Below are 26,213 nucleotides of genomic sequence, written 5' to 3'. Positions count from 1 at the left end.
ATTACTCAGTTTGAAGACCACACAATATTAAGGGTATTTCAAGCCTAAAAAAAAATCTGCTGTTTCACAGAGGTGGTAATGCCAAGTACAAAAGGAAAAAAAAATGGATGGTGTATGTATAAATGATCTGATAAATCAAATGGTTGTCAGCTATCCTTGAAGTAGGACCTTATAATAGATCCCAACTTTCTGGGTATTGTTGGGCAGGTCATTTCCCCTAACTGAATAAATAGATGAATCAAAACCTACTTCTTCTAATTTCAGCAATTATGGAAGGACTAATGAGATACTGAGATTTCCCCAGATCTTATTTCTTAGAAGGAAAAAAAGGTTATTATAGAAATAGCATATATTTGCTAGTTTTATAGAGTGTTATTTATGGAATTATCATTTAAATATTATAGTAATCGTATTCTTTTCATAAGGAATTTTCTCCTCATAATCTTTTTGGGTCACTTAGCTGTGGTCCATTCCCAGATCCTGGGTTATACCACTAACAACAGCCAGGGAAAAAAGCCAAGACCCATCTTTGTTTCCTGATGGGTTATGGAGAAAACATGTATCAGAACAATAGTTTCCAAAATTTGTCCTGTGGAACAGTAGTCCCCCAAAATACTCTTAAATAGTAAGGAAGGGAGGAAGGGAGGAAGGGAGGAAGCAATCAAGGAAAGAGAGGGAGGGATGGAGGAACAGAGGGAGGAAAGATAACTTGGTTGCATGAGTGAATACAATTGAAAAACAATCCCAGGCCCCCAGAGACACCTCAAAGATCTAGTGATACCTTTCTCATACTTCAGGCTTTGCAAGATCAGAGATGCTGTGATGGAAATGTAGCTCCTTCTTCAAGGCTGAACGAGAGCCATTATGATATGTAGCTTTTATAAAGTCCATGTCATTATAATAGAATATTCTGGATTTTCTGGGAAAATCCTGATTCTTGCTACCCAACCCCACTCCAACACATACACTGAGGAGGTTTTCTATCTTTGCCCCTCACCATTCTCTATCCAAGGAAAAAGACACTGAAGAAATTTTTTTGAAATTGGGTAATACTGCATATTATATTGTTCTCTTGCATATTTTCATGCATATTGGAATAATATTAGCATATGAAAGCCTCTGAGAAGTGCTGCAATAAAGCAACAGGGCAAACTTTGTTCAAGCCAGCTTTTCCTGAAGTTATGTGAACATGGAATCCTTTATTTACATTAACACTTACTACTATATAATTCAGAAACAATGTACAAAGAAAAAAGCCTACTTAATGTGTTTAAATCACTGAAAATACCTCAGGAAAATGACCCTTTATAAGATAAATATTATTTGAGGTTTTCCCAATAGGACAAAGGAAGATCTAAGTTATCAATGTGTGAAAAAACCTCCTTACATTTTTGTCCTTTTTAGTTGAAAGTACTTTCTATACAAACCAGCATGGCTTTTATATAAGTTTAGCCCAGTTAAGAACTGAGGTGAAATTCTTAACTTAAAGAGAAAAAGAATATACCTCATACTTTGTTCTGCTAAACATAAAAAACGACACCTCTGCTTTATATGAAAGGATTTTAGGTTTTAGTGGACACTTAAATATATTCCATTTTACATAACTAGATTAAACAAATCATGTATTCTAAAGTATTCCTAGATTGTTTTGTTAGTGTCCAACACATGACCTGAAGCTGGCCTCATTACAGTTCATATTTATCTACTTCAAAGGTTTTTCTACTTCTAACTCAGCTACTCTAAAGCACTAACACAGAGGTCCTTAGTTTTAAAGATCATGCCGTGCTTTGTTACCCTAAGTCTCTTTTTCATACTTTGTTTTCATTGTCAAGTAAGTTAAATAACTATCATTTACCTATCTCAAAACAGTGTCCATGAATATAAAATAGATATTTATAATGGATTCTAAAGATTTTAGAATAACATTGAAATGTCTTGATTATTTGTGGCAATAGCCTCAGGATATTCATGTTTCCACCTTAATCAAACTCCACATTTTGCTAGTAAGAACCACTATCTTGCCCTGGCTCGATGGCTCAGTTGTTTGGAGTGTCATCCCATACACCAAAAGGTTGTGGGTTCGATCCCCAGTCAGAGCACATACCTAGGTTGCGGGTTCGATCCCCAGTCGGGGCGCGTATGGGAAACAACCGATCGATGTTTCTCTCTCACATCGATGGTTCTCTCTCTTTCTTTCTCCCTTCCTCTCTCTCTAAAATCAATAAAAATATCCTTGGGTGAGGATTAAAAAAAAAAACTTTTTTAAAAAAGAACCACTATCTCAAACAGAGCTGTGGCTGTAAGAAAGTTAAAAAGTATGCAATGAGATATAAATATCTAACAAAATTTAACTACTCTGCATCTCTAGAGGTTTATTAAAGTATACTTTATACTTTATCATACTACCTTTGCTTAACAGAATCTATCACCCTTGAAGTACTTTACCTGCGGATATTCCAAATAATAACACGAGTGCCTTTTTTGCCTGGGATGGCATCAAACTGAGACAGGAGGTCATTTTCACTGTTGAAAATTGAATAGTTCAAGATGGCTTCTAGGCTGGGCAAGGAATCCTCAGTAATAATCATTTTTTGTAAAACCAAATATAGTCAAAGAAAAAATAATGCTTTTAGAGAATGCTATTTGTTAGGACGATCTGCCTTTTGAGTTACATGTTTAGATAAAAATAGACATAGAGGTATAAAACATGGGCATTACTGCTACAGAAGGAAAAGGCAAGATGAAAAAATGGCTATAGAAACAAACACAAAAATCAGTTACCCCTGCAGAATATAGCTTCAAAGATACAACGTAAAAAAAGACAGTTCTATTTTAAAAATAGATCAAAGACTGAACTTTTAGACTCTTTGGAAGCAATGAGTTCAAATTTTATTGCTATATTCTGTGGGTCAAAATGACCTGTTATCTAACAGAAATAATAGCTTGTCCAGGAATGGGAAAATGAATGATTCTGCAATCAGATAAACTGATGAATAGTATGTTCCTAGGTGTGTGATATAAATGTAGCTACCCTTTGGGGAAAAATAAAAGAGGAGGTACTTTACCAAAGGAGTGGTGATGGGGGAGAGATACAGGTTGGTAATATAAAAATGACATTTTCTATACAACAAAAACTTTTATAAGTTTCCGTCAACAGTCCACTTATATTTTTAAAAATTGTTTAATAGGGGAAATTCAAGTTAAATTTCAGACAGTTGAATTGATAGCCAGATTTGACCTGAAAAGGTTTCTATCAAAACATCAAATTAGACTAATTTTTAACTAACATTCTCCATTTCCAGAAAGGATATTGTTTTGCTGGTTGAATGGAACAATTGGTACAATAACTGCCTGGGCCTGGACATATTCCAGGTAAGTCTGTGACAGGAGTCCAACAGTGAGGGTACCCCCATTCTTGGTGAAGACAAGAGCATCCTTTCCTAGTCGCATGGAGCCTGACTTGAAACCATTACCAAAGACCCCGATGGGACACTGGCTCTTCTTTATTACTTTATCTGTAAATCCAAAGCTGTAATTACACAAGGAAAAGGAAATCAGAAAAAACAAAACCAGAAAGGTATAAAGCATCCTAAGATAGGTGGCAGGCAGAATGTTTAGCTACAAATGAATTAACACTTGTAAAAAGTCCCTCCTTTTTTCTCTTTTGATATTTCTGGCCAAAACTATTAAGTTAAAAACACAGGAAATTACTATGGGGTAATGGGACTGATTTTCCTGTATGGTTTGTGTGTAGATAAACACTTCCAATATAATAGACTTGAATTTTATAAATGTAAAGGTAGCTTCTTTTCACTAACACAAACAGCTGGAGACCATGGGTAGCTACCTTTTTTTCTTGGATAAAATGGCTCTGATTGCTAATAGTAAGGTTAGGGTAGGTTGAAAAGGGCGGTTATCTAAGTACATTGTATAGAGGGTAACAAAAGTACCACATAGCTGCACTGGTCAGAGGCACCAGACTAGGCATCTCCAAACCTGGTTGCATCACCTTCTAGAAATCTGAGTCAGAGGTTATATATCTTAGCAATTTCACTCTCCACTCGAAAGATAACCTTCCAATTCTTACCCTCTGCTCCATCTGCTGGAACAGTTCATTGGAATGTGGCCAAGGGATAAAAATAGGTCGTTCTGCCTCTGAATATCAGCAAACAGCTGCAGTATAAAGTCTCTTTTATTCTGTTAAGGGCATTTCACTGAGTCACCCCAACAATCTTTGTAGCCCCTTATGGTCAGCTTAATCTGGGAGCCAGATCCTTTCCCTTTAATATATACTCCATTTAGACATGCAACAAAATAATAGAACCAAAAAAATTAAAGATATTAAATTGAGAAAATGATACTATCTTCCTCCTATATCTTCCCTCACCACAAATAAAATTAATTTTAAGGATTGTTTCTCTCCAGATTGACTAAGTTTACAATGTTATATACCATTCATTCAATAAATATTTACTAAGTACCTACTATGTGCCATGCATTGTGCTAAATACTGGAGACAAAACTGTTGATAAAAAAGATATGATTCTTGCCCTTGTGGTTTACAGTCTAAGGAAGGTTTTCATATATTACAGATTATATGCTTCTCCAACATCAATGAAATAGACACTCTGCATGGCATGTCTGAACAGTGTAGCCTTGGCTCTTACACATCTGAGCAGGATTCAGTTGCCTGGTTTCCACTTCTGGAAGGCTGTGGCTTGTGTTTATTTCCTAAGAAGGAATACTACCTTTCAATTTTCTATTTCAAAGTGTTATACAATAATACTGTTAAGTCCTTCTAGAGTAGACAAGTTACAAGAGATTTGTGCATCCTACAAGTAAATCTAACCACAGACAAAAGTAATTTCTAGGACAATAGTACCTTTGAAAATCCCCAAAGAATGTTTCATTTCTGCTGACTATGGCCCTTAGTATTCCAGGAAATAAACTTAGAGAAGTTGGTAAGAGTCAGGCATATCTATTCCTCTTATGAAAAAAAAAAATGGCTAGAAAAGATGCAGTCATTATGAGGATTAAATTATATACAGTATGTACAATATATATGAAGTAGTATTTAAACCTGAATTTTAAACTAACTCTAGAAGTCACTCTGAGAATTGTCAGGTGCTATCCCCTAGCTCTACCTCAGATTTAATATCACATCTAAAACTCAGGGCTCTTTAATAAATAGTAATGTACTATGTTAAATGAATCTCTATGGTTATTGGAACTCAAACCTTCTCTTATGCTACAAAAAGCTTTAATTAGGTGGTCAAGGGCAAGTGGTGAAAGTAGAGAGACTATATAGTACTCTTTTAATTTCCTAGCCATTCCTGCCCTTTCTGTCACCTATCTTTTTTCCCCTTTGTGAGTATAAACCCTGATTATGTTACTTAGTTTTAGAAGACCAAATGACTATATGAGGTTGAGAAAGTAGTAGTAGGGGAGGGACAGACCAGAAATAGAAAAGGATAAGAAGAATGAGAAGGGAGAATTTGGAAGCTTCTGGATATCATTGTTATGTTCAACTTAATTTTTCCTATGTGTTCTTTTTTAAAATTTTTCTTTATTGTTGTTCAAGCAGTTGTCTCCACTTTCACCCCACCATGCCCCTCCACCCCACCCATCTCCACATCCCACCCTTGATCCTACCCCCACTGGCCTTGTCCATATGTTCTTTACACATGTTCCTTGATTGACCTTCACCTATTTTTCACCATTATTCCTCTCCCCGCAACTCCTCTGGTTACTGTCAATTTGTTCTTTATTTCAATGTCTCTGGTTATATTTTGCTCACTTGTTTTGTTGATTAGGTTGATTAGGTTCCACTAATCAACATAGGTGAGATCATATGGTATTTGTCTTTCACCATCTGACTTATTTCACTTAGCATAATGCTCTCCAGATCCATCCATGTTGTTGCGAAGGGTAGGAGCTCCTTCTTTCTTCCTGCTGCGTAGTATTCCATTATGTAAATGTACTACAGTTTTTTGACCCACTCATTTATTGATGGGCATTTAGGTTACTTTCAGCACTTGGTTATTGTAAATTGTGCTATGAACATTGGGTTGCATAGGTTCTTTTGAATTGGTGTTTCAGGGTACTCAGAGTATACTCCCAGCAGTAGAACTGCTGGTTCAAAAGGCAGTTCCATTTTTAGTTTTCTGAGGAAATTCCACACTGTTTTCCACAGTGGCTGAACCAGTCTGCACTTAATAGTTCCATGTTAGGTATTCTACTTAACTGAAAATTGCAGAATGGATACCAAATACAAACCAAAAAACTGTCTAAAATAAGAGCCCTCACAATAAATAATACATTTGAACAATACATAAAGAACAATAATTCATTGTTGATGAATTTTCTACAGTTCAGTACAGTTTACTCATTTCCCATGGAGATAGCTTGGCTTAGATAGGTGGTTTCTCTTCAGCAAGTCCTATTCTATCCTCTCATATAAGAGACAACAGTGTTTACACATCAAGGGGGTTTGGATACCAGCTCTTTGAGTGGAATCCAAGAAGACAGCAGCTTGTTCCTGACTTTATTAAAATATCAAGATTCTAGAATATAGAAAAGTGAATTTAAATTGGGACTTTGACCAATGAAACAAACATTAGCAAATCCATGGACATACAAGGGTGGGCACTGCTGTTTCTTAGACATATTGGTGATGTAATATGCAATATGAAAAAATGAAAGACTGCTAAGCATACTATTCTCTGGCTGTTCTTTTAGAAAAGAACTACTAAGAAACACACTTCTGAGAAGAGTTTGCAAATACCTTCAATCCATGGATCTGTGGCTAATCTTTGACATCTGAAAGAAGAGGTTTTCCACCTTGCTGAAAAAAGACAGCTGAATATATAGACTAGCTGGTTCACACACTAACCTGTAGAACCTAAAGAGAATTAATTGTGAACCATAAAGAAAGTCAGTGATGGGTTTATCCTTTTTAATTCAATTTTCACAAGATTCTTCATTTATGGGAGAGACTGTTGCTACAATTACATAACTAGTTTATTAGTCTGAAAATAGGAAGATTAGCATAAAGAGGTAGAAATATGGAAAAGATTATAAGAAATGTTACAAATCAGTGAACTTCCAGCCAAGATGGAGGTATATATAGGTAGACACACTGTGCCTCCTCAGACAACAAAAAGGACAACAAATTTACAAACAAAAAACTGTAATTGCCAGAAAATTGAACTATATGGAAGTCCAACAACCAAAGAGTTAAAGAAGAAACATTCATCCAGACCGGTAGAAGGAGCAGAGACAGGCAGGCAAGACAGAAAGGACTCCTGGCAAGGCAGCGGCTGGCAGATGGGAGGTCCCACATTTGTGTGTTGATAAACCGGGAGGAACAACTGGGAAGCACGACAGACTGCACAACCCAGGGTTCCAGCATGGGGAAATAAAGCCTCAAACCTCTAACTGAAAACACCTGTGGGGATGGCCGCAGTGGGAGAAACTCCCAGCCTCACAGGAGAGTTTGTTGGAGAGACCCACAGGGTCCTAGAATGTACACAAACCCACCCACCTGAGAATTACCAGAAGAGCCCAATTTGATTGTGGGTAGACAGGGAAGTGACGGAAAGCCAGTAAAAACTGAGCAAGCTGCATTGTTCCCTCTTGGACCCCTCCCCCACATACAGTGCCAACATGCAGCAAAGAGGGTTGCCCTGCCCTGGTGAACACATAAGACTCCGCCCCTTACATTGTAACAGGTGTACCAACATAAAAATATATGACCCAAATGAAAGGACAGAGCAAACTCCAGAAAAAATACAACTAAGCAATGAAGAGATAGCCAACCTACCAGATGCACAGTTCAAAACATGGTAATCAGGATGCTCACAGAATTGGTTGGGTATGGTCACAAAATAGAGGAAAAAGTGAAGCTTATGAAAAGTAAAGTCAAGAAAATGTATAGGAAAACAACAGTAAAGGGAAGGAAACTGGGACTTAAATAAAAAGTTTGGACCAAAAGGAAGAAATAAACATTCAACCAGAACAAAATGAAGAAACAATAATTCAAAAAAATGAAGAGAGGCTTAGGAACCTCTGGGACAACTGTAAAAGTGCCAACATCTGAATCATAGAGGTGTCAGAATGAGAAGAACAAGAGCAAGAAGTTGAAAACTTATTTGAACAATTAATGGAGGAAAACTTCCCCAAGCTGGTGAAGGAAATAGATTTCCAGGAAGTCCAGGAAGCTCATAGAATCCCAAAGAAGTTGGACCCAAGGAGGTACATACCAAGGCACATCATAATTACATTACCCAAGATTAAAATGAAGGAGAGAATCCTAGAAGCAGCAAGAGGAAAGGAGACAGTTACCTACAAAGGAGTTCCCATAAGATCAGCAGCTGATTTCTTAAAAGAAACCTTACAGGCAAGAAGGGGCTGGGAAGAAGTATTCCAAGTCATGAAAGGCAAGCACCTACATCCAAGGTTACCCTATCCAGTCAAGCTATCATTTAGAATGGAAGGGCAGAAAAAGTGTTTCCCAGACAAGGTCAAGTTAAAGGAGTTCATCATCACCAACCCCGTATTTTATGAAATGTTAAAGGGACTTATCTAAGAAATAGGAGATCAACATATGAACAGTAAAATGACAACGAACTCACAACTATCAACAACAGAACCTAAAAAAATAAAAACAAAAACAAACTAAGCAAACAACTAGAAAAGAACAGAGCCAGAGAAATGGAGATCACATGGAGGGTTATCAGTGGGGTGGGGGAGGGGAGAGAACGGGGAAAAGGTAAAGGGAATAAGAAGCATAAATGGTAGGTACACAATAGACAGGGGAAGGTTAAGAATAGTAAAAGAAATGTAGAAACCAAAGAACGTATATGTACAACCCATGGACATGAACTAAGGGGGGGAAGGCAGGTGGAGGGGAATAAAGGGGGGAAAATGGGACAACTGTAATAGCATAATCAATAAAATATATTTAAAAGGAAAAAAAAAAAGCTGTGAATGGGTGTGCCCAGAACAGAAATTAGTAACAGGGCAGGGTATAGTGAGAGAGCTGGTAGGAGCAGTGACATTGAGGAATTTGAATGGTACCTGAATAAGGATGGTACTGAGATGGGTCTGAGATTTTCTTGGATTTGCTCCCCAAAATCCTTTTCCAGGTATAGAAATGCTCCTTTTTGTTATGCTAGCGACCTAAGTCAGTCAGAGCAAGATAAATACCATATGATTTCACTTATATCTGGAATCTAAAGAACAAAATAAACAAAGAAAATTGAAACGCTCATAGAAACAGAGAACACAGGGAGGATGGGGGAAGTGAAAAGGGTGAAGGGATTAAGAAATACAAATCGATAGTCACAGGGGTATAAACCACAACATAGAAAATATAGTCTATAATATTCAAACAACAGTGTATGCTGGGTACTGTGATTTGGTGGGAATACTTTGTAAAGTATATGATTGTTTAACCACTATGTATCCCTAAAACTAACACAAAATAATATTCAATGAAAAATACAATTAAAAAAGAATAAAAATGTTACAAATCAAATAGAATTTCTGTAGGCTTAATAAGTTTGTATAACCACCTCTATTATTTTTCCAAATATAAAAGTAGTATGCCCCCAAACCAATAACAGAAAAATTAACATACTTAACAATAACTTGCAAAGGTACCTCTGAAGTTCAGTTACTTAAAAAAGAGCCTTGGTTAGTACAGCTCCGTGGACTGAGTGTGGGCCTGTGAACCAAAGGGTCACCAGTTCAATTCCCAGTCAGGGCACATGCCTGGGCTGCAGGCCAGGTCCCTAGTATGGGGCACACCAGAGGCAACCACACACTGATGTTTCTCTCCCTCTTTTTCTCCCTCTCTTCCCCTCTCTAAAAATAAATAAATTTGTAAAAATAAATAAAAAAAGAAATTGTGGTAAGTGTAATCCTTGGGTAGATGTTACGATGGGATTAAATGATCTCTTCTAAATAAATGGGACCTTCAAACAGATTCAAGTTTGTTTTAAGATAAAATCAGAAATAAAATCCAGCACATATACATAAACCAGGGTTTATTAAAAATTCTCTAAAATTATTTTTTAAATATGAGGAACAATTTTCTAGCTCAGATTAGTGGAAGACATAGTTGACATGATAATGCCAAAAAAAAAAAAAAAAAACCTGCTATGTCTAAAAGGCTTCTGCCTATTTAGCTCTGTTTTGTTCCTTAGGAAAGAAATGAAACTTTAAATGAATGACGCATACCTCCATATTTCAACCCAAACATCATTTCTTCAGGGAAGCCTTCTTGGAGTCCATAAATTAGAGCAGATCCCTCCATTATATTCTCTCATAGAAACTGTACTTTTCCTTTATGGCAGTTACCACTAGGTGGGATAGCCTATTTAGCTATATTAGTACTAGTCAATCCTTTTCTATATTTTTCACTAGACTGTCAGCCCCTTGAGAGCAAGAACCATGTCTGTTTGGTTCACCACTTTATCTCCAGTGACTTTCACATAGGTGTTCAGTAAAAATATGTTGAATGAATCTATAACAAAAATTGTTGCAATTATTTTGAAACCATCCTCCTTCTTTCTCCTACCTTGGAAATAACTATACGGGCCAACTTTCACAAATGTACTTCCACAGGCAAAATGGAAAGTGGTAACATCTGCTGAGCCCACTATTTTACACCCACATCATTGGTATAATGTGTGACTGGAAGGAGTCAGTAAGAAGGTATGTGATTTAGAAAAAAAACTAGCACATATAGAATTAGACACATACATATTTTGGTTCCATCCCATCTAGAGTTGTATTTACATTAATATAAAATATTAATTTTAGGAGATAAAAGTTAAAAGATAGGGCCAGCTCCATAACTTCACCAACATACTGGCCACATTCTTATATCACTTCTAGATATAATGTCCTCAAACATTCTTCTAATTATGAAGGTACACAAGGTACATAGACTGCTGAATGGTAAAACATAACCAAATTTATAATTGGTTACACCCAAATTTCATTTCATTTCTTTGATGGATCAAAGGGATTTTCCTACAAACAGGGTTACAGAATTAGAATATCTACAAAGAGAAATACAACAAAATGAATGTTTTCTATTTTGATACTTTGAAGCCCTTTCCCTCCTCCATTGAAACCCTCCATTGTTACTCATTCTTCACACACTAGCTCAGGAAGCCATATGGAAAGCAATCAATCTCATCTGCTAAAAAAGGAAGAGACAAGGAAAGAATTAAGAATATACTCATCTTTCGCTGAGTGACATGTGAATATAATGAAGTACAAACTTACATTCTCAATTGCAAACCTTTTCAAGTAATTAGATGAACTGCTATATCACCAGCCTCAGCAGCTGGAAAAGATAATTTCCTGACTTTGAAATTCTACTGCAAAACCTTCAAAGACTGCATTCATAAATGCCTTCTATTTATCTTTCATAGGGCTTGATTATGCCAAGGCACATTCATAGTTTTAATCCAAAGATCATCCAAATTCCAATACTTCTAATCTAAGAGTAAATTTAGGTGAATATAAATTAGAGAAGGTCTCAGACCAGTGATGGCCTTCACATCTTTACACTTGCTCTTATCTTTGCCTGAACTCTCATCCCCTGCCCCCTGTCCTTTACCTAAATTCTACTACTCACCCTTAGATCTCAGTTTAAATATCACTTCATCTATGATGCTTTTCCTGACCTCCTGGATTAGATTGGGTTCCCCTACTGACTTGTCCTATTGCATTCTATACTTTCCTATCATTATATTTATCATTTTTATTATGATTACTGCTTAACTGTCTGAATTGCCAGCGAGGCTGTACATTCTGTGAGAGCAAAAAGTGTCTATTTTATAACCAATACCCTGGCACATAATAGACTCTCGATAAATATTTGTTGAATGAATAAAGGGAAAGTAAAATATTAAAGAAAATCATTAAGCCTTAACTACTGTTCATGAACTCAAGACAAGAGACAAAGAATGAAGACATTTTTACCTGAGCATTCGGTGTAATTTATGAGGTGTCATTCCACATCCATCATCAGTAAAGGTCAAACAAAATTTATCCTTGACCTCCTCAACATCTATAAAGATTGTCCTGGCAGACACATCTGGATCTACAGCATTATCTGCAAAACGTAGAAATCTGTGATATTATACCTCTTTTTCTAACATTCTATTAAAATCTCTAGTTCAGTGCCCCTAAGACATAGAAAATGTCCTTTATTTCCTTCACACAGATGTCCCAGAAGGTGATCAGGAAGCCTTGATGGTAGTGCACATACTAGGGAACAATAGATATGATGGCAGAGGCAGTTACAAGTTGATTTTAATGTCTGATCTGCAAACTGCTTTTTCTCCCCTCAATCTTCAAAGTCTGTGAGAAAAATAACTCTTCCTGTATACAAAGCATTTTTCTCTATTTTCATCTTACTACTTCCTGTCCTTTAGCCACTTTACTGCCTATGAATGTACACAGTAAATGGTGGATCTGGAGAAGAGCTAAATCACAATTTTGGTACAAATAGATGCATACTACACACATTATAGTTTGCTTGTGAAAAATTTATTTTCTACTTTTTTTTGCATCCTCCTCTGTTAAAGAACACAGTACCCTGGCTGGTGAGGCTCAGTGGATTGGGCACTGGCCTGCAAACCAAAGGATCACTGGTTTGACTCTCAGTCAGGGTACATGCCTGGATGGCGGGTCAGGTCTCCATTTGGGGGTGTGTGAGAGGCAACCTACTGATGTTTTTCTCGCACATGGATGTTTGTCTCTCTCTCTCTTTCTCCCTCCCTTACCCTCAAAAAATTTTGTTTTTAAAAGAACATGGATATTATCACCATCCCTGTTTATAGCCTAGGAGGCATTAAAAGAGTTAGAGGTTAAAATCAGAACACTTAATTGCCTGTTTAGATCCCAGTGATGGTAACAGGCTTGCTTAGAAAGAGTGATTCTGCCTACGTATTCTGTAATAATCTTAAAGTTGAGGCTGTCCAACCCTCATTAAATGGAGAACACAGAATTAAGGTAAAAAAAACATAGAGAGAATGTTTCACAGTTCCTCCTGAGTTAATTTTCATAATAGGTTAATTATTTAAGACTCTAAATACAGCAAATATAACCATATTCTAACATATGCACCATGTTCACAAACCCAAGGTGAGCCTTTGTCTATGCCAGTTTACACAATTGTTAGTTGATGATATATGTGGTGCAACTGTCTCATTACGACTTGGTGCCCTGAGTGGGAGGGCAATTCATGCAATATGTTGGATAGGTTCCTTAAGCACTCCTGTCTCTACTAGTTCTTCCCTTCTACTAGGGAAGACTGAGCTCTTCCCTTCCACCCATTTCCCTTTCCTTAGCAGCCTATACTGCTTTACTGATAACCATGGTGGCTGGGCTGAGCAATCCAGTGTGGAGCTGGCTGTATACTGGCCCCATTACCACTACTCAAATTGTGGGATTTCTCCACTGGGAACATCCCTAACAAGCAAGAGAAGTATTACACATATTCAAAATATCAATTTTTACAATACAATTAACAATATAGGTTATAACCACTTGGATGTGTGAAATGTCTGTAAAATAAAACAAGACACAGATTAATATCAAGGGCCACAATGATGTTGCCAGAATCAGTGATAAAACTGTCACTGATGGTACCCCGAAAGAGTCATAACAGCAGTACGGCATCACTGTTAGTCTCAGAAGGGGGTTAAAGGGTCTGAATGGGGTCAATCTTGAAGGACTCAATGGCTCCAAAACCCTGTGTTATGTGGCAGATCAAGTGGGCCAACTTTGGCAGGAATTATAAATTGGATGTGCAAGCATGGCTTTATTAGAAATACATGTTTTACTCTGTATAAGAGGCCAACAGGTTTGTTTTTTTTCACTGACAGAAGGATTCAGCATTTTGAAGTTGCCCACATTGTTTTAAGAAACTTCTTGGCAAGCAGGCCTTGAATTGTTTTAGGACATATCAGTCACTCCTGCTGGCAGAAAGTCAGGGCCATTGAGAATGATACCTTTAACTTGTCAACTAACAGGACATCATGTCTACCTTAAAAACTTTGCATGTAGAGAAATTTTTTCTAACACTTGAATATTCATGATTCAAACATGTGACATATTAATTCCAATTTCGTATTCACACAGCAGTGCATTCAATAAATCAGCTTGCAGCCCTTTCTAAAATAACTTTTACTTTTCCCTTCTTTACTGCAAATTTTGTCCAAACTTTACTAGGTGCTTCTTTACAGGAACACACCAGAGTTTTCAATAGAGGCACTTTAAGAGGTACAAGGTAGCTACCAGGAGCAGCTAGATATTTTATCCCCTTGGCTGGAAGCTGATGGAGTAGGAGAAGAAGGAGCATGCAAGAGGCCAGAGTCAGTTTGGAATAGCAGGGAAGAGATCAGTGAGGTAGTCATAGCAGTTAAATTCAGTTTTGCAATTACTTTCAGTTTTAAGTGGCCTTTCACTTGGCTTCAACAAATGAAATAATAATAACAAAGCACCGATCTTATGGCTGATTTCAATCCTAGCTCTTGCTGCTTAACCTTCCAAAAATGTATGCTGCCAGATACCAGGGAATCTATTTTCTCCCATGGCCCAACCCACCCAGCCTCATGAACAAGCAGGATAATGAGAGTTCCTACTTCTCTCCCACTACTCAGGCAAGAGCTGCACTAGCAGATCCTGAGAGGTCTTTGTCCTTTAATCTGGCCCACACAATCTCAAGTGCTACCAGATCCCAAGGAGTCTCATCTCTTCTAACCTGACCCATTCTACCCTTATTGGGAGGACAGTATCTTTACCTCTCCTTACCTACCACTTAGGCAAGAACATGAAAAACCAGATTACAGGCAATCTACCTTATTCCTTAGCCTGGTCCATATGTTCCCTGATCTTCTAAAAAAAAGCATTGTAACTGAACCCTCATTCCTCATCAGAACCTAGAGGGCAATGAGAAACTGTCCCATGACAGCCTCCCTCAAGAGACAGGCTGCTGAGTGGGGAGATAGCGGTTTTTCGTTTTTTTTTTTTTTTTAATTGAATTGGCCCTGCCTAGTGTGGCTCAGCAGACTGAGCACTGGCCTGAGAACCACAGGGTCACCAGTTCAATTCCCAGTCAGGGCATATACCTAGGTTGTGGGCCAGGTCCCCAGTAGACAGTGCACAACAAGCAATCACACATTGATATTTTTCTCCCTCCCTTTCTCTAAAATTTAAAAAAAAATAAAATCCTTAGAAAGAACCAATTTGATTGGGGTGGCATTGGTTAATAAAATTATACAGGTTTCAGGTATACAATTCTGTAACATATCATCTGTACACTGTACTGTGTATGACAAGCCCAAGTCAAGTCTCTTTCCACCCCCACTTATCTCCACTGGGGAGATGGCTTTGAGGTAGTGCTTCAGAAGTCCCCCATCTTCTCCTGTCCCAGAAGGATGGCCTACATGGATTCCTAAAATTATCAGGGCTAAGCTGCTGCCCTACAGAAATCCTTCAAGTATCTAAAAGTATTCTCTCATCTAAAATTAAGGTCATCATCTTCTGACATAAGCTATTCTTCCTCCTCTAACCACACACACACACACACACACACACACACAGAGTATCAGAATTCAAATGACCAAAAGTTTGAAATTCAGAAGTCATTTTATATCCCTCCCTCTCTCTTATCCTATACATCCCTAAGCTCTCTCAGATCTTGCTATTTCTATTCCCATTGTCATTTTCTTAGTTTACAGAGTTTATTCCTTCTTATCTCGATTATTGTGATGAACTCCTCAGCAGTCTTTTAAAGTCATGTCTCTCTCTTTGCCAATCCAACTTATACACTGCTGCAAGATTAACTCCTGACGCACAACTCACATCATGACATTCTCCTGCTCCAAAAACTTCAGATTAAAAGGCCAAATATCCAAGCCTCCCAGTCACATCCTGGTCCCACCAGGCCATTCTAACCTCATCTTCTACTTGGTACTTGGAGTAAAAAAGACCTGGATCTGCCACCTACTACATATGTAACTCATATGACCTTGGAAAAGTCAATTAAATGCTCTGAGCCTCTGTATCCTCATCTATAGGGATGAGAACTACAACGACAATACTATTTACCTCAAAGGGTAAAGTTAAAAATGTATTTGTGAAAGTTCTTTGTAAACTTTCTAAGGATCTAGAGTTTGGACTATTTTTGAACTTCACACTATTGTTAAACTCAACTACTCAGTGTTTTTCATGCCTTTGTTCATGCAGTTGTTACTTTTGCCTGGGATGCCCTCCCCTCCCCACACCCATATCCACATGTCCTAATCCTTCAAATCTCAGCTCAAATGTCATGCTTACAAAGCTCTTCCTAACCCTCCTCTTCCTGGTAAGCTGGAAGTCATCCCTCTCTCAACTGAACTCCCAAAGCAGTCAATGTGTATACCTTTACTGATATGTCACTTTTTATTTTGTTGTTACACAAATCATAAACCTTTTGTACATATTTTATCTACCTTACTAGAGGAATACGTTTTTATACCTACCACGGTGGCCTTGCCCACAGTGAGTACTCAATAAATATCCAATGGATGATAGACTAGAAAATCAATGCACAGGCGGAGAAAACTGTTGAAGGAAAACCTACAATGAAACTTTTGGATTACCAGTTAACACTTTGGCCTCCCTTTTCTCTGTTATTAATATGACCACAAATAGTTGTGATTTGGTTTTAATATCTCTGTGTTTGTATATATGTGTGTAGGTGTGTGTATATGTGTGTATATGAAATACTCATAAAAATTTGTACTCACATGGGACATCTTAGGCCAGGTTTAGGTTAAGTTAATGATTTAAAAAAAGTCATATGCATACAGAATTACAAATCACCCATAAAATTTAGTGTACAGTCGATACAGATGGTTTTGCACAGCTTCACTGTGAGCTGAGCTGAGTGAAAAACACATCTGTCTCCCATTCTCCACTAAGAAAATTGTTACTTTCTCCTGCCCTTTTTCTTTTTTTGAGTTATATGCACATAGATCTCATTCCACTGTGCAGTTTCACTCAAAGCATGGTGCAAAATTTTAAAGATATAGTTCTTGTTCTCTAGGATTCAGAAGGTGTCACTGTCATTTTTTCCCCTTCACTCGTAAGCATTCTGTTGTAAGCATTCTGTTTTATGGTCAAAGTAGTCATCAAAGTTCCCTGTCACCCTTCCAAATTACTCTCCTGACCATCTCCTCCTGCTGTCCACTGACTTCTTGCCCAAGATAACTCACACTGCATGGCCACAGCGATTGTTTAATTAGGAACTGGGGCTCATTTGGGGAACTCTGAAACCAAACCTTGCCCCATAAATATCTCTCCCTCCTTTAAGTATTTTTGTAACATTTATAGTGTGGTCTGTACGCTGCTGCAATTTACCCAGGGATGCTTTTCTTTGCCTTCCACACAGTATTTAAACACACTACTATAAAAACTGATGTACTTGCTTTCAAGGGATCAACTGGAAATGCTTTAAAAGCAAACATCCGTGGAAGGACAGGAGAGGTTAAGTGGTCCGTATTCATTCCAGCAGTGTGAGGGCGCTCTTGGACCACGTACCCAGCCCTCCGCTGTCGCAGAGAGCCAAGTGCATTCGTGTCATCTCATAAGAGATGTCCCATCATTCCCAGATTCTCTGGCCCCCAAAGTTAAAGAACTCCGTTTTCCGGACCTTTCCTCGTGAGCCTACTGTGTTCACTACAATTACACTTTGGTAGCTTGGCATCTTTCGTCAGTAGCCGGTCCCTGTGGAGCCCAGCTGCCTAGGGGCCCGATGTCCTTTCGATTATTAACTAAGCTATCCTAAAGTGACTGGGACATCCTGAGGCAGAGAGAAAAACCTCCCAGGAGTCCTAACTCTTTGGACACACCTTGTTTCCTCAACTTTACTCGAGGAATCTCGCCCCGGGGTAGAAAGCCGTCCGCCTCTTCTGCCTGTGGAATGGGGGCCAGTCTCAACGCCCCCACTCCAGCTCTGGCCCACCCTGCGCCGCTCCACACAATCCTCTAGCGTCTACGGCACCGGCACCACGTTGGCACCACTGCCTTGGGCGATCGAGGCCAGGCCCGCCCTGGCCACTCACCTAGCAGCTCCGCGATGGCACTGAAGGGTCGCGTGTGGCTGCTGGAGTTGCTCTGTAGGTAGCGGGGGCTCATCTGGGGGCGAGAGAAGGTCCGGTCCGGCGTAAGGCCTCGGCCCACAGGGCCCTCCCCGCGCAACCCCCCGCCCCATCCCCGGGGCCCGTGCGTGGGTCAGGCCCCTAGGATCCCTGACTTACCGTGCTCAGACGGATCCCAAACGCCTGAGGGCCGCTGCCTGGACGAGCCAGCCCGCTGCCTGGCGCGCCAGGGCCCGCGGGGGCCCTTCGGTACAGGAGCATATTTTTGGCCGCCACGATACTCGGTTGCTGCCTCTGGACTAGTCGCCCGGCGGTCCGGGTCTGGAGCTCACTCTCTCGCACTCGCGGCCGGCGGTGACTGTCCCGGGCCCGCCCTCCCTCCCTCTCACTCGCAGCTGGCGGGGGCTGGGCGCGCTCCAGCCACCTGTCCCAGGCCGGAGGGGCTGAGGCCGGCAAACCGAGCCGCAGCCCCGCCCTGTTAGCACCTCTCCAGACCCACGGTTAGCCCGGAGTCTTCTGGGCGGTACAAAAATATGGCGACCTCCTGACAGCCGCTCCTTGATCCCCGCCCCTAATTAATTCTTGGCGTTTGTCATAGGCCAGAACGCCCAGCGGGAAGCGTGCGGGGAGGAGGGCGGGTGCGTGGGGCGGGGCGGGAAAGAGGGAATCAGGCAAGGGGAGGGAGACGGTGTAGGGATTTCTGGAACAGAGTCTCAGTTGGGCTGCATGACTAACCAGCAGGATAAGACCAGTCTTACAAGTTTTACAGACCACAGCCCCCTATGCTATCTAGATAGATAGCAAAAATAGCAGGCTCACGTGATGGGAAAGTATTCTGACTACTCTGGCTCAAATGCCTCTGTAAACACCCAGAACTTTCTAGAAGGCAATTGGCAGATCATCTTAAAAGTTTGCAAGCCTGGAGATAGGCTGTTTATAAAATGAGAAGGTCGAATGCACTTAAATACCCCAACATAGGGATTAAGTTACAGACTGAATATTGATGTGGAAATTTTTCATGAGGGAATGAAGAAAACAAGAGATTACAACGTACTGTGTAACGTGATACCTTTTTATTTGTAAATGAAGTATTGGAAAAACGAATACATACATATGCCGACATACACACACACACACACACACACACAGTCACACACACTGAGAAACACTTGAAATGAGATACTCTAAGATAACCTCTCCAGATCTGGAATTCTGATTTTCCCCCCTTATTTCTTATTTGTACTTCCTAAATTTTACACTATTAAATACACACTGTTTGATTTTAGAAAAAAAATAATTTTTCTTAATTTTTTAAAAAATATAATGTCCCCTAATATGGATGAACCATAATTTGACCATTCCTCTATGATAATTCTGGTTGTTTTCAACTTTTATTTGATAATACAAAAAGCATTGCTTCAGACAACCTCATGTACAGATCATTAATTACTGGTACTGTCATTTCTACAGAGTATTGCTGTGTCTAATATCATGTTTTCTCTCAATACATGCTTAATTCTATACTTAATAAATTCTGGGAGGAGATTTGCCCCCTCCCCAGAAATGGTTAGAATTAGATGGCACTGGTCTAATTTAACCAATCTTTTTTTGCCAATGTTTTGAATAAAAATAGTGTTTCCTTATTGTTTTAATTAGCATTTCTCCAATACCAGTAAAGCTGAATCTCTCTCAAATGTTGATTGTATATTTGTATCTCTTCTATTTAAAAAAAATTGTTGTTCAAGTACAGTTTTCTGACTTTTCCCACCACCCCTCCCCACCATCACAGCCCTCACCACTTTCCTCCCCTGTTTCCACCCCACCATATTATTGTCCACGTGTCCTTTATAATTGTTCCTGCAAACCCTTCACCCTTTTCCCCTGAAATTCCCTCCCCTCTCTGCTCTGGTCACTGTCAGCCTGTTCTCAATTTCAGTCTTTGGTTACACTTTGTCTGCTTGTTCATTTTGTTGATTGGGTTCCTGTTAATAGTGAGATCATATGGTATTTGTTTTTCCTCACCTGGCTCATTTCATTTAGCATAATGCTCTCCAGTTCCATCCATGCTGCTGCAAAAAGTTGGAGCTCCTTCTTTCTTTCTGCTGCATAGAATTCCATTGTGTAAATGTACTATCGTTTTTGATCCATTCATTTACTGATGGGCACTTGGGTTGCTTCCAGCACCTGGCTATTGTAAATTGTGCTGCTATGAACATTGGGGTGCATAGGTTCTTTTGGATGGGGGTTTCAGGGTTCTTGGGGTATAATACCAGCAGTGAGATTGCTGGGTCAAAAGGCAGTTTCATTTTTAGTTTGCTGAGGAAATTCCATACTGTTTTCCATAGTGGTTATACCAGTGTGCAAACCCACCAACAGTGCACTAGGGTACCCTTTTCTCCACATCCTCTCCAACACTTGTTGTTTATTGATTTTTTTATGATGGCCATACTGACCAGTGTGAAGTGGTATCTCATTGTGGTTTTAATTTGTATCTCTCAGATGGAAAGTGATAATAAGCACCTTTTCATATATCTCTGGATGTCTTCCTTGGAGAAATGTCTGTTCAAGTCCTTTGCCCATTTTTCAATTGGGTTGCTTGTCTTTTTAGAGTGGAGTCATATGAGTTCTTTTTATATTATGCAGATCAAACCCTTGTCTCAGGTATCATTGGCAAGTATGTTTCCCATACAGTTGGTTCTCTTTTAATTTTAATGCTCTTTTTTTTAGCTGTGCAGAAGCTTTTTATTTTGATGAGATACCATTTGTTTATTCTTTTCTTTATGTCCCTTGCTCTAGGGGACATATCAGTGAAAATATTGCTGTGTGGAATATCTGTAATTTGCCTTCCTATGTTCTCCTCTAGGGCTTTAATGGTGTCATGGCTTACATTTAAATCTTTTATCTGCCTTGAATTTATTTTTGTATATGGTGTAAGTTGGTGCTCGAGTTTCACTTTTTGCATGTAGCTCTCCAGCTCTCCCAACACCATTTTTTGAAGAGGCTGTCTTTGCTCCATTTTATGTTGCTGCCCCCGTTTTTGAGTATTAATTGACCATAGAGACTTGGGTTTATTTCTGGGCTCTCTGTTCATTTCCATTGGTCTATGTGTCTGTTCTTATGCCAATAACAGGCTGTTTTAATTACAGTGGCCTTGTAATACATTTTGATATCAGGTATTATGATGTCTCCTACTTTGCTCTTCTTTCTCAAAATTGCTGCAGCTATTTGGGGTCATTTATAGTTCCATATAAATTTTTGAAGTGTTTGTTCTATATCTGTGAAGTATGCCATTGGTAGTTTGATAGGGATTGCATTGGATCTATAAATTGCTTTGGGTAGTATAAACATTTTGATGATGTTAATTCTTCTGATCCAAGAACACAGTATATGTTTCCATTTGTTTGTGTCTTCCTTAATTTCTTTCTTCACTGTTACGTAGTTTTCTGAGTACAGGTCTTTTACCTCCTTGGGTACATTTATTCCTAGGTGTATTGTTTTTCTTTTTGCTATATCAAATGGGAATTTTTTCTTGATTTCTGCTTCTGATGTTTCATTGTCGGTATACAAAAATGCCTTTGATTTCTGGATATTGATGTTGTATCCAGCTGTTTTGCCAAATTTATTTATTAGGTTGAGCAGTTTTGGGGTGGAGTCTACAGGATTTTCTATGTACACTATCATGTCATTTGCAAAAATGACAGTTTGGCTTCCTCTTTTCTGATGTGGATGCCTTTTATTTCCTTTTCTTCCCTGATCACTGTGGCTAGGACTTCCAATACTATGTTGAATAGAAGTGGTGAAAGTGGACAACCTTGTCCTGTTCCTGATCTTACTGGGAAAGTTTTTATTTCTGCCCATTGTGTATGATGTTGGCTGTAGGTCTCTCATATATGACCCTTATTATGTTGAGGAATGCTCCCTCTATTACCACTTTGCAGAGTGTTTTTATCATAAATGGGTCTTGTACCTTATCAAATGTTTTTCCTCATCTATTGCTACGATTATGTGGTTTTTGTCTTTAGTTTATGCGATGTATTATGTTTATTGATTTGCAAATGTTGTACCATCTTTGCATCCCTGGGATAAACCCCACCTGGTTATGTTGTACGATCTCTTTAATGTATTGCTGGATGAGGTTTGCTAATACTTCCTTGGGGATATTAGCATCTATGTTCATCAGGGATATTGGCCTGAAGGTTTGTTTCTTTGTTGTGTCTTTATTTGGTTTTGGGATTAGGATGCTGCTGGCCTCATAAAAAGAGTTTGGGTGTCTTCTATCTTCTTGGATTTTTTGGAATAGTCTGTGAAAAACAGGGGTTAGCTCATCCTAAAATGTTTTATAAAATACTTCTGTGAAACTATCCAATCCAGGGCTTTTGTGTGGGGGAAGTTGTTTTTTTATTATTACTGCTTCAATTTCTTTTGCTGTTATTGGTCTGTTCAGGCTTTCTGCTTCTTCTTCATTCAGTTTTGGAAAACTGTATTTTTCTGGAAATTTGTCCCTTTCACCTAGGTTTTCAAATTCCTAGGCATATAGTTCCTCATAGTAATTTCTTATAATCCCTTGTATTTCTGTGGTATCAGTTGTAATCTCTCCTCTTTCATTTCTGATTGTGTTTATTTGGGTCCTCTCTCTTTTTCCTTGATGAGTCTACTTGAAGGCTTTTCGACTTTGCTTATTTTTTCAAAACACCAGCTGCTATATTTATTGATCCTTAGGATTGTGCTTTTAGTCTCTATGTTGTTAAATTCTGCTCTGATCTTGGTTATTTCCTTCCTCATACTTTCCCCAAGCTGTCTTTGTTGCTGTTCTTTCAGTTCTTATAGGTTTAGTGATAGATTATTTCTTTGAAATGTTTCTGTATTTTTTAGATAGGCCTGTATAGCTATGAACTTCTCTCTCAGGACTGCCTTTGCTGTGTGCCATAAGTTTTTGTTTTTTGTTAGTTCATTTTCATTTGTTTCAGGGAACTTTTTGATTTCCTCCTCAATCTCCTTCTTGACCCACTCATTGTTTAGTAGCATGCTGTTTAATCTCCATGAATTTGAGTGTTTTTGAGTTTTTTCCTTGATGTTGGTTTCTAGTTTCAGTCCCTTGTGGTCAAAGAAAATGTTTGTTATGATTTCCATTTTCTTGAATTTGTTGAGGCTTGTTTTGTGACCTATCATGTGGTCTATCTTTGAAATTGTTCCATGTGCATTTGAAAAGAATGTGTATTTTCCTTCTTTGGGATGGAAGGCTCTCTCTCTCTCTATATATATATACACACACACACACACACACACACACACATATGAGTTAAGTTCATTTCATCTAGGACATTGTTCAATGCCACAATATCTTTGTTGATATTATGTTTGGAAGATCTATCTATTTTGGACAATGGGGTATTGAAATCCCCTACTATAATTGTGTTGCTGTCAATATCTTTCTTGAAGTCCTCCAGGATTTTCTTTATGTATTTGGGTGCTCCTATGTTGGGTGCATATATATTTACAATGTTGATGTCTTCTTGATGGATTCTTTCCTTGAGTGTAAGGAACCGCTTCAGGTGGCATGGAAATGTAGCTTAGCACTCATGTGGAAAACCAGTGGGGAGTGAGTGGCACGCAGGACCACGCCCACGGAGAGGCTTTCCCATGGGGAATCAGGCCTGCATGGTACCTAGACTGCTATGAGACTTGCTTTTGCCAAAACTCCCTCACCCTGAATTGAGGCAACAAGTGCTTACTGTAATTTACTAAAGTCTGTGCTAAACCTCCCAAGCATGGAGTATGACCAGTTCAATCACTTTTCCCCCTAATCTGCAACATCCTTCTCTTTAGAGTAATTAGCAGCATTCTTTCCTTTGTTATCTGTAAAAGGTAGTCCCCTGCAGTGAACCTGTGCATAGTAAATGATGACTACCCTCCATGCAATGTACCCAGAAAAGCAATAAAAGCTTATCCAGGCAGGGACTGGGGGCCTCTGGCCTTCTCTCTCTCTTTTTCTCTCTCCTGCCGCCCCCCCCCCCCTCTCTCAGAGAGCAGCCATGCCATCCCTTTTTCTCCACAGGACTTCTGTAGTCCATGTCTATTTGTTCTCTAGCAGCCACAACATACACGGATTCTGCAGGCCAGGATACGCCACACTTGAGTATTATGAAAAGACCTTCTGGGTCTCTTTTTATGGCTCTTTTTTTGAAGTCTATTTTATCTTATACAATTATTGAGACCTCAGCTTTTTTTTTCCTGTTCAGTTACTTGGAATATTTGTTTCCAGCCCTTCACTTTCAATCTGTGTAGGTCTTTTGTCCTGAGGTTAGTCACTTGTAGGCAGCATATGTGTGGGTCATGCTTTCTTATCCATCTGGCTACTCTATGTCTTTTGATTGGAGCATTTAGTCAGTTTACGTTTAGGGTTATTATTGATAGGTATTTATTCATTGCCATTTTTTTTGTACCTGTGTTCCTCTCTCTGTCACTCTTTTCCTTCCTTTCCTTAAAGCAGTCCCTTTAGCATCTCTTGCAGAGTTGGTTTGGTGGAGGTGTATTCTTTTAGACTTCTTTTGTCTGGGAAGCTTCTTATTTGGCCTTCCATTTTAATTGAGAGCCTTGCTGGGTAGAGTAATCTTGGTTGCAGACTTCTGGCTTTCATTATTTGGAGTATTTCTTGCCATTCACCTTTGGCTTGGAGCATTTCCTTTGAGAAATCAGCTGCTAGCTTTGTCGGGGCTCATTTGTATGTTACTTCCTGTTTCTCCCTTGCTGCCTTTAAGATTCTCTCTTTGTCTTGGAATTTTGCCATTTTAATTATGATGTGTCTTGAGGTGGGCTTCTTTGGATTCCTCTTGGTTGGGACTCTCTGTGTTTCCTAGATGTGTGTGACCTTTTTCTCTCATCAAATTAGGGAAGTTTTCCATCATTACTTTTTCAAACAGGTTCTCTATCCCCTGCCCTTCTTCTCCTTGTGGTATCCCTATTATACAGATATTGTTACGTTTCATGTTGTCTTGCAGTTGCCTTACCACCTGTTCGTTCTTTCTGAGTCTCTTTTCTTTTTCTTGTTCTATCTGGGAGTTTTTTTTCTACCTTGTCCTCCAACTTGCTGATTCGATCCTCTGCTTCATCCAGCCTGCTTGTAATCCCTTCCAATGTATTTTTATTTCTGAGATTTTATTGTTCATTTAGTCCTGGTTTTTGTTTATAGTTTGTATTTCCTTTTTCATGTTGATGTAGTTCTCACTCAGTTCCTTGTAGTTGTCTATGAGCTTGTTGAGCATCTTTATAACATTAACTTGAATTCTATATCTGATAGTTTGGTTACCTCCATTTTGTTTAGCTCTTTTAGTGGGGAGTCTTCCATTCCTTTTGATTGCATGTTCTTTTCTTGTCTCCCCATTTTAGGTGACTTTTTTTGTTTGTTTCTGTGCTTCCTGATGATTTGATTTGCTTTGCTAGCTGTGTTTGTAGGGTGAACATCTATGTTAGGAATTCTATGAGTTTCAGTGGTGTAATCTCTGATCTCATTGACTGGACACTTTAGGTTTGCCCTTTCTTCTGTTTGCATGGGCTCTCTTGTTGTACTTGGGTTTGTACCTTATGGTGGTTTCTTTATTGGTGGGTTCTCTCCTCCAGAAGGTATACTGATGTTCATAGCTCCCACTTATTCTTGTATGTGATCAGTGGCAGGGGGTAGGCAAAATGGATTAAGACAGCAGGAGGGTATTTTATGGGATTTAAAGTACCAGCAAGTAGAGAGGAGATAGGAGATTCTTTGGATATGTATAACATTAACTATGATATTTCTCCCAATTAGAGATTTTTTTATAAAAGGTTAAAGAGAGATAAGACTCTCGGTAGAGGGGAGGATGATTGTAAGCTGAATCCAGAAAACAGAGTGCTTGTGCAAAGTTAGATAATGGGATATAGTGAAATTAAAGTATAGAAAGTAGATGTAGTGTGAGAGAGAATAGAGTTAACCACAACAATACTAATGCTCAGGGTTAAAGTAAAGTGGGCTAAGATCCTGGAGGGTTGCTATGTAGTATGTACAATTGTATG

General features: G+C 39.0%; 1 protein-coding gene across 5 annotated transcripts in view; it reads right to left on the bottom strand.

Moving 5' to 3' along the window:
* Positions 1–18,719, bottom strand: part of MORC4 (MORC family CW-type zinc finger 4) — a 73,581-nt gene extending 54,862 nt beyond the window's left edge. For 3 of the 5 annotated variants that reach the window (XM_036017057.1, XM_028522606.2, XM_028522607.2), the window contains exons 1-5: positions 18,330–18,719; positions 18,135–18,207; positions 12,001–12,133; positions 3,312–3,529; positions 2,446–2,593 (exon numbers count right to left, since the gene is read on the bottom strand). In XM_036017057.1, coding sequence (XP_035872950.1) covers positions 2,446–2,593; positions 3,312–3,529; positions 12,001–12,133; positions 18,135–18,207; positions 18,330–18,431 — 674 coding nt within the window. In that variant the 5' untranslated portion in view covers positions 18,432–18,719. Of the gene's footprint in view, positions 1–2,445; positions 2,594–3,311; positions 3,530–9,078; positions 9,234–12,000; positions 12,134–18,134; positions 18,208–18,329 lie in introns of all 5 variants that reach the window. The other 2 variants (XM_036017056.1, XM_036017058.1) reach the window with 2 other exon arrangements.
* Between the last annotated feature and the right edge of the window lie 7,494 nt (positions 18,720–26,213).

The sequence above is a fragment of the Phyllostomus discolor genome, chromosome X (assembly GCF_004126475.2).
Source record: "Phyllostomus discolor isolate MPI-MPIP mPhyDis1 chromosome X, mPhyDis1.pri.v3, whole genome shotgun sequence".
Lineage (NCBI taxonomy): Eukaryota > Metazoa > Chordata > Mammalia > Chiroptera > Phyllostomidae > Phyllostomus > Phyllostomus discolor.
The sequence above is the reverse complement of the archived record's forward strand: the minus strand, read 5'-3'. Positions and strand labels throughout refer to the sequence as shown.